General features: G+C 44.0%; 1 protein-coding gene across 3 annotated transcripts in view; it reads right to left on the reverse strand.

Annotated features, from left to right (window-relative positions):
• cnksr1 (connector enhancer of kinase suppressor of Ras 1) overlaps positions 1–9,292 on the reverse strand; it is an 83,098-nt gene extending 73,806 nt beyond the window's left edge. The window contains exons 1-2 of one of the 3 annotated variants that reach the window (XM_029674971.2): positions 8,911–9,292; positions 3,442–3,599 (exon numbers count right to left, since the gene is read on the reverse strand). In XM_029674971.2, the coding sequence (XP_029530831.2) occupies positions 3,442–3,599; positions 8,911–8,962 (210 nt within the window). In that variant the 5' untranslated portion in view covers positions 8,963–9,292. The remainder of the gene's footprint in view (positions 1–3,441; positions 3,600–8,910) is intronic. The other 2 variants (XM_029674972.2, XM_029674974.2) reach the window with 2 other exon arrangements.
• Between the last annotated feature and the right edge of the window lie 619 nt (positions 9,293–9,911).

Here is a 9,911-nt window from a genome sequence, read left to right on the forward strand (position 1 = left end):
ATGGGAAAATAAGTTACGTTTCCTCACATTTAAACAATCCATAACTCGAAAGCCCTGATTGCTAAGGTCATTTGAAGATTTCAGCCTTGAAAATGACCGTTGCCATAGATAACTGTTTGGGAGAGGCGTGTGAGAGAGACCGATTAAGTTAATGAATAACGGTTTTGGTGGCAATCAGCTTTGAAATCAGTATTATTTAGCATATTATCAAAAACAAAGTACCAGGCAATTGATGATAGCTGTAAGCTACCGGTATCTTTTAGCTTTACAGTGTTCTACACACAGTAATGAACAGTTTCAACATTTCTCCATGGCTTGCCGCATTAGTGTGTTAAACTTCTGTGCAGCATGAGCGAGGAGCTAACATGATGCAGCCCAGACTCCCAATGCAGACTAAAAGTGGAGAGCAAGAAAGCGCACGCACGCACACGCACACACACACACACACACGTTAACATAGTAGCCGTTAACCTCAATATGAGTCCTTTGTAGTTCATAAAATGTACCTCCATTAGGCTAACCATAAGCCATAACAGTATTACAGTAGATACCTGCCAAGAGCTGGTCAGACCTTACCCAGTCACTACATGCTGGGTCCATTTATTCAGACCACAGGAAAGACCAGGGTCTGTATTCATAATGAGGAGGAATGCTGAACTGGGATGAGTTTGGCCTTTGAGATAATAATGAATAGCATCACAACGACAGAGGAGACATGATGCTAGAAAAGCACTCTTATTTCGGAGATGCTTGATTACATGCAGCCCCTGGGCCTGTGAATCTAGAGTGCTAATCTAGGATCAGTTTAGCCTTTTAGTTAATAATAAGGTTACAGGGGGGACTTGATCCTAGATCAGCACTCCTTCTCGGAGACCACTTCATTAACACATGAAGGCCAGAAACCTATTTCTGCAACAGACTTTTACAAGCTGATCAACAGCTTAGCCCCCCCGGTGACATCGGTGGTTACGCCACTCAAACCCACAGGCCCTGGCACCGTCTGTCAATTAATCCACCCAGGGGAAACAAAAAGCATGCTGGAGCTTGGAAGTGGTGCAACACACTCTGTTTACATTAGTGTCCTGAGAGTGACTCCCCGGAAAGTATTCGGAAAGAAAAAGCGAGAAATGGAGAGAGGAAGGAGACAGAATGCCAAATTCATTATACCAACATTTGAGGAGCAAGAGAATGAAGAGCATCTTAAAAAGAGAGAGAAGAGGAGGAAGTGATGGTTTGCCAATGACAACAAACTTTCCCCATAATTTGCATGAGAAGTATGAAGCGGTAGCTTCTTTTGTGTTCGGGGAATAATCGCCTTTGATGGCAGGTGAAGCGTGTCTACACAAACACACAACAAGCTCTCACAGTCTCACGTCAGAATTAGACGTTCATCCATGTTTCTCAAACATCACATTTCGAAATTGTTCAAAACTTCATATGTCAAAGTATTTAAGGTTAAGTTTAGGCATTCATTCTGAATGGTTAAGGTAAGGCTTGGGATAGGCTTAAAACAAAAATATAAAAAACAACTTTCCATCACTGAATTCGAACATCGAACCTTTGGCACCAGAGGCAGATGCTTACGCCCATCCTCCATTCCCATACACAACACCATAGCAAAACCAAAAACCTACTTGAAGGTAACAGCACTTACTGTTGCCCCTAGTGGCCAGCTTCCAACATCCTCAGACATGAACGGACATTGAGTACTGACTTGAGTACTGACACACACACACACACACACACGCTAGCTTACACACACAGCCTCGCTTACACACACAGCCCTCGCTTACACACACACAGCCCTCGCTTACACACACAGACACACACAGCGCTCGCTTACACAGACACACACAGCGCTCGCTTACACAGACACACAGAGCGCTCGCTTACACAGACACACAGAGCGCTCGCTTACACAGACACACAGAGCGCTCGCTTACACACACACACACACAGCGCTCGCTTACACAGACACACAGCGCTCGCTTACACACACACACACAGCGCTCGCTTACACACACACACACAGCGCTCGCTTACACACACACACACAGCGCGCTTACACACACACACACAGCGCTCGCTTACACACACACACACAGCGCTAAACACACACACACACAGCGCTTACACACACACACACACACACACACAGCGCTCGCTTACACACACACACACAAACACACAGAGCTCGCTACACACACACACAAACACACACACACACACACACAGCAGCTCGCACACACACACACAAACACAGAGCGCCACACACACACACACAGAGCGCACACACACACACACACACACACACACACACACACAGAGCGCTCGCTTACACACACACACACACAGAGCGCTCGCACACACACACACACACAGAGCACTCGCTTACACACACACAGAGCGCTCACACACACACACACAGCGCTCGCTCACACAGCGCTCACACACACACACACACACACACACACAGCGCTCGTTTACACACACACACAGCGCTCGCTTACACACACACACACACAGTGCTCGCTTACACACACACCAGTCTAGATTTATTTTAACCGTGTCCTCGTCCAGCCACGACTGTAAATCATAAGATATTACAGTTCTTCAGGTCCGTTGATAGGATCGTCTCAAACGGAGTTGGTCGAGTTTGTTCCCCAGTGATTGTACATTTGCCAACAGAACAGAGGGCAAAGGCGGTTTACTCACTCGCCACCATAGTTTCATCAGGGTTCCCCACGTCGCCCGCTATATCGTCATCTCTTCCACCTCCGAGTGTTGGGGATTAGGGCCTGGTTCCCGGGTGAGCAGTATGTCAAGCTTAGTGATTTCAACGTACGGAAAAAAAGTCACGATCAGCGCAAAAACAAAAAAAAGACACAAAAATGGTCACCAGCCCTGACCTACTATAGAACCCAAAAAGAATGTATCGTAGTATCCCCTATGGCAAATGGCCTTTCTAGGCTGAATCTTAACTTAAGAAACATCAATGCATGGATGTCAATGGCAGATTTGGGAGGGTTCAGGACTTTATTGCCAATCTCCTCCTTCCACAAATAGCCATTACCACCTGGAAAGCAGTGGAGCTGTAATGGGAGATTAATTTAGTGCCTGATTAAAATGTGAAATGCAAAGAATGTCAAAACAATTGTATTATCTCCAGGAATTAGTTTAGACCAAGACATCAACTCTATGCATATCTCAAGTTAGTCTTGGGCCCTCTAACAATATATAATAACAATAATATATACCATTTAGCAGACGCTTTGACCCAAAGCGGCTTAATCACGCATGCATACATTTTATGGTTGGGTGGTCCAGGGGATCGAAGCCACTATCGTGGTGTTGCACGCACCACGCTCTACAGTACCAACTAAGCTATAGAGGACCACTATGAGCCATCCAGCCCCTAGAGAGCAACAGCCCAGGCCTCACCAGGGAGCAGAGCTTCTCCACGGCCTCGAGGATGAGCTCCTGGTGGCCAATCTTATGGACGCCCAGACGCTCCAGGTCCTGGGAGGAGAGCTGCAGCAGTTCCAAACCAGTCACCTGCCACTCTGTGAAGGGGTACTGCTGGAGAGGGACGTCCAGACCTGGAGGGAGACCGCACATGGATAATCGTATCATTTTTCAACCTTTTATTAAAACGCAAGTGACAAATGTGCAGTTACATTAGTGTACATTTGAGTTTTTTGCCCTAGCATTAACACACTTGATTCAACTTATCAACCACTTTTTGGTTGGTCCGGACCAAATCAAATCTGAACAAGTCTATGTTTCACGAGCTTGGATATCAAAGTAGAGCACATTACAGCTCAGTAGAGTACAGCACAGAACAGTAGAGTACAGCACAGCTCAATAGAGTACAGCACAGAACAGTAGAGTACAGCACAGAACAGTAGAGTACAGAACAGTACAGCTCAGTAGAGTACAGAACACAGCTCAGTAGAGTACATCACAGCTCAGTAGAGTACATCACAGCTCAGTAGAGTACATCACAGCTCAGTAGAGTACATCACAGCTCAGTAGAGTACATCACAGCTCAGTAGAGTACATCACAGCTCAGTAGAGTACATCACAGCTCAGTAGAGTACAGCACAGCTCAGTAGAGTACATCACAGCTCAGTAGAGTACAGCACAGCTCAGTAGAGTACAGCACAGCTCAGTAGAGTACAGCACAGCTCAGTAGAGTACAGAACAGTACAGCACAGCTCAGTAGAGTACAGCACAGCTCAGTAGAGTACATCACAGCTCAGTAGAGTACATCACAGCTCAGTAGAGTACATCACAGCTCAGTAGAGCACAGCTCAGTAGAGTACAGCACAGCTCAGTAGAGTACAGCTCAGTAGAGTACAGCACAGCTCAGTAGAGTACAGCTCAGTAGAGTACAGCACAGTAAAATACTGCACAAACTCTATTCTATTCTACTGTACAGCACATGACTGTCCTATACTCTAATCAACTTGTTTAAACTTGACTGTACTCAACTGTGCTGTGTTTTACTCTACTGTTTTCTAATGTAGGCCTACTGTACTTTGCTGACCAAACTTATGAAACGGTCATTATGATTGGTTTCTTAAAAAAGGCAAATAATGTATCAAAAACGAAAAAAGTGTTTGATATTAGTTGCCAGGGGTCTTTACGTCAACATTATTGTTTTGATTTATTTCTAATACACTTTAAGACTTTTTCTAGTAGATGTTTTCTAAGACCCCTTTTTCCATCTGTTCGATCAGAAATCAAATGGTTAAAAAAAAATGATATATATATATATATATATATATATATATATATATATATATATGCCTTCATTTCTCAAAAATATAGACTCTTTGCTTTCACGTGACATGCTCTTAAGAACTTTAAAATGTTGGTGCTCGTAGGTCCGTTTACATGGAAATGCCCTAAACTAGTAATCACGTTTTTAATATGAGCCAGCAGACCCTCCAATAAAGTCTTACCCATCTCTGTCCATATCACAACAGCATTATCGGGGTCATTATCTGTATCCTCATCATCACCGTCAGGGCCAGCCCTGGTCATAAGCGGCCGCTAGGGGCCCTGACCTTGCATGAAATTGATTCTAAAATTGCCATATCTTCTTCCTGCCCCATGACAACTTTTTTTTAGAATGTCAGCAAACTTGCTTTAACCTCTTCAGTCGACCCTCTACTTTTTTTGAACATTTTGTTAAAAATCGCGCAACATTTCAGCGCCCTGCTACTCATGCCAGGAATATAGTACGTTCATATGGTTAGAATATGTGTATAGGAAACCCTCGGACGTTTTTAAAACTGGTTAAATCACGACTGTGGCTATTACATAACGTGCGTTACATCGGAAAGCGCAGGAAAACCTGATCACAGAAAATGGAAATAAATATCCTTGCGCCACTTCCAGCAATTGTTAACAGTGAGCCGAATTAGATAAGACCGAGCATTCAACTCCCACAGCATCCCCATGTAGTCGAGTATCTTGTTAATTTAATCCTCTTTGATTCTTGGTTGAACCGAAAGAGGGGCACGACGTACCTCCGGTCTCCGCCCAGATCATTCCGGAAGAGCTCTCTCCTGAAATTTTTTCCAAGACGACAGCTAATGATATGTACATCGCCTACGGATGATTTTTATCGCTTATTAACGTTTACTAATACCTAAAGTAGCATTACAAACGTATTTCGAAGTGTTTTGTGAAAGTTTATCGTCTACTTTTTGAATTTTAAAAAATGACGTTACGTTGTGAAATCGCTGTTTTTTTCGTTTATCACACAGTCTACATATAACGATATCTTGGCTTTATATGGCCCGATTTAATTGAAATAAAGACCCAATAGTGTTTATGGGACATCTAGGAGTGCCAACAAAGAAGATGGTGAAAGGTAATGACTGTTTTCTATTTTATTGTGCGGTTTGTGTAACGCCGAAATGCTAATTATTTTGTTTACGTCCCCTGCTGTGCTTTTCTGTTGTAGTGTATTGGTGCATGCTATCAGATAATAGCTTCTCATGCTGTCGCCGAAAAGCATTTTAAAAATCTGACTTGTTGCCTGGATTCACAACGAGTGTAGCTTTAATTTGATACCCTGCATGTGTATTTTAATGAACTTTTGAGTTTTAACTAATACTATTAGCATTTAGCGTAGTGCATTTGCATTTCCAGAGCTCTAGTTGGGACGCAAGCGTCCCAGGTAGAGGTAAGAGGTTAAAACTGCAAAAATGTTCTGCGCCCCATGGCAAAATGTGTAGAATTGCCGGAAACTCTACAAGTTCAATCATCCTCTCTACCGTCAAGAGGGGGGCCATTTAAAATGTTTTGCCGGCGAGGTGGGGACCTCCAAACAACATTTTGCTTAGGGCCACCAAAAGGCTAGGGCCGGAACTGATCGCCATTATCGTCATGGCCATCAGCATCGTCATTATTTTCATCACAGAGGAGAGGATGCCTCATGATTTACTTAGTCCAGTATTGCGGTAGTAACCCGATTATAATAATTACTTGTTCCACGCATGGTAAAACAGGAACTGTCGGTGGCTAATTGGTGTGCTAATGCTAATCAAATGAAAAGGCTGTGGGGTTACTTAAAGGTCGGCGGACAGCATTTCAAAACAGCCTGGGACTCCATCATAATGACTGGTCGTACATCAGGTTGTTTACGCCAATCAGCACTCGCTTGCTTCGGTCTAATTAGCTAAGTGGACGGATGCAAGCTCTGGCGGCAGCCAGCTATCCTAATGCTACATTGTAATAAGCATTAGCACAGCATTCTCAGGTGCCATAATGGTAAGTCAACAGCGGGTAAGTTAAGTCAAAGGAGGAGGAGGCCGTAGGAGGGCAACAACCCAGCAGCAGGACCGCTACCTCCGCCTTTGTGCAAGGAGGAGCACTGCCAGAGCCCTGCAAAATGACCTCCAGCAGCAGGCCACAAATGTGCATGTGTCTGCTCAAACAGTCAGAAACATACTCCATGAGGGTGGTATGAGGGCCCGACATCCACAGGTGGGGGTTGTGCTTAAAGCCCAATACCGTGCAGGACGTTTTTCATTTGCCAGAGAACACCAAGATTGGCAAATTCACCACTGGCGCCCTGTGCTCTTCACAGATGAAAGCAGGTTCACACTGAGCACGTGACAGAGTCTGGAGACGCCGTGGAGAACGTTCTGATGCATGCAACATCCTCCAGCATAACCGGTTTGGCGGTGGGTCAGTCATGGTGTGGGGTGGCCGCACAGCCCTCCATGTGCTCGCCAGAGGTAGCCGGACTGCCATTAGGTACCGAGATGAGATCCTCAGACCCCTTGTGGGACCATATGCTTGTGCAGTTGGCCCTGGGTTCCTCCTAATGCCAGACAATGCTGGACCTCATGTGGCTGGAGTGTGTCAGCAGTTCCTGCAAGAGGAAGGCATTAATGCTATGGACCGGCCCGCCCGTTCCCCAGACATGAATCCAATTGAGCACATCTGGGACATCATGTCTCGCTCCATCCACCAACGCCACGTTGCACCACAGACTGTCCAGGAGTTGGCGGATGCTTTAGTCCAGGTCTGGGAGGAGATCCCTCAGGAGACCATCCGCCACCTCATCAGGAGCATGCCCAGGCGTTGTAGGGAGGTCATACAGGCACGTGGAGGCCACACACACCACTGAGCCTCATTTTGACTTTAAGGACATTACATCAAAGTTGGATCAGCCTGTAGTGTGATTTTCCACTTTAATTTTGAGTGTGACTCCAAATCCAAACCTCCATGGTTGTTGATAAATTTGATTTCCATTGATAATGTGTGCGATTTTGTTGTCAGCACATTCAACTATGTAAAGAAAAAAGTATTTAATAAGAATATTTCATTCAGATCTAGGACGTGTTATTTTAGTGTTCCCTTTATTTTTTTTGAACAGTGTACAAATCACATACACTGGAGGAGGAGTTGCTTTCAAATGTCAAAGACTATCTGGAGTGTTAAAGATCTCTCTCTGTTTCCTGGTACAACAAAAAGCATATCGTCACATGTTCTACACCAGGGGGTCTGGAACAGGTAGATCGCGAGCTACCAGTAGCCCGCCAATCAATTCTGAAAGTACGTACATATTGTATGTGTTCCATCGCAAACTGTCATTAAACATCAAGCTTCCCGGCTACTATCCATTCAAATCCACATTGACAATATCCCACCCCTGGTAAGCAACTACACTATTGGATTAAAAAGACTAACGTTACACAATATCTGCAAAACAAATGTCCAGTTTTATTGCCCGTTTGTCTGTTAAATGCACGCATGTCTATTACTCTGTATGTAGTCAGTTCGCGATACGAATGATAACCGCGCTTGTGGGTAGACAAAGACTTTCCCCCCCCAAAAAACGATTAAAATGTTAACAGTAAAGTACGTTTACTTGACAGATCTCTATCACGATTATTTGCATCAATTAGGTGGCGATTGTTCTGCCATGACATGTGCAAGCAAATGAAAGACACTTTGAAGCCGTGTAGCTTTACAGGATTGAACTGTAATAACAAACGGTGGTAGTTTCTAATAATGTCAGAAACAGTTGAGTAACTGGTCCGGTTTCTACTCGCTGCAAATGACAGCTCAGTATCTGGTGTAATTTAGACTCGTTTGGCTGCTTTAATAAAACCGCAAACTCCAATAGTTACACATAGTCAATAACTGATACATGTAGGACGTGAAATATTGTAGGCCTATTCGCGCTTTGGTCAACGTGTCCTCCTTGTCGACAAAAGTACAAAACATACGATCACTTTATGAAATGGCCATTCAACTTCACTTCCTCATTCCACCTACACCTCCCCTTCCAAGCGGATTTGTGGATGTTTTACTTACGACTACCTGCGTGCAAACCGAATTAAACGCACCTGGCAAACACAAAAGGCGCCGTTAATAGCCTACCTTTGAGCCAGTCGCTTACTCTCTCCTTGCTCCACGACGTTATAGGCTCCATGCTTGGAGTCCTGGGAACGTTGATTCAGTTATTCCCAATCGAATTCTTCAACGGACTCTACAAGGGATCAGAGGAAGGAACAATTCATCTCGACGATGATGATGATGATGATGATGGGCACTCCCATTTCCAGGTAAATCCCCGGGGAACCAATAGCACGAAGCTTGTCTGCCTGTGATTCAGATGCGCATATTTTCTTCACACTCAGTTTGGAGCGGTGGGAGTGGTCGAATTAAATAATATTGGTCTAACAAAAAATATTCCTTCAAATTTTAGACTATAATTTGATGAAGGATTAAACGAAAGCACTGGAACGAGTAGTGAAGGCTGGTCTTTATTTTTGTCGACTTAATCCTTATCCCTTAATCTTTCCCAAAACAGTGCGTTGCTTTTGGGAATTGGCTTTGTTTGTCAAGAGTGGAGTGAGGAGTTTTTTTTCCTATTTTAGCCTTGGTGCTAGAGCCAAGTGTATTGCAGCAACTCTACTGTAACTATACTACTAGCTATTAGGCCTGCTCTGTAATATAGTTTACCATTGTATGTGAGTTGTTTTGTTTAATTATTTATCTACTAACATAGGCTATTTAAGCAATAAGGCACGAGGCGGTGTGGTATATGGTGCCTGGACACAGCACTTAGCCGTGGTATATTGGCCATATACCACAAACCCCCGAGGGTCCTTATTGCTATTATAAACTGGTTTCCAACGTAATTAGAGCAGTACAAATAAATGTTTTGTCATACCCGTGGTATAGGGTCAGCCAATCAGCATTCAGGGCTCGAACCACCCAGTTTATGGTCATACATAAAGTAACTGACATGCTTCTGTTAGGAACATTCACATGATCAACACATCAAAACATATATCTATCATATCCAATAATGATAAGTGCGTCTCTTAAATAAATAAAACGTCAAATGTAATGAATCATTTCTGTAGAAAATAACT

The sequence above is a fragment of the Oncorhynchus nerka genome, linkage group LG12, assembly GCF_034236695.1.
Source record: "Oncorhynchus nerka isolate Pitt River linkage group LG12, Oner_Uvic_2.0, whole genome shotgun sequence".
In the NCBI taxonomy this organism is placed as follows: Eukaryota; Metazoa; Chordata; class Actinopteri; order Salmoniformes; family Salmonidae; genus Oncorhynchus; species Oncorhynchus nerka.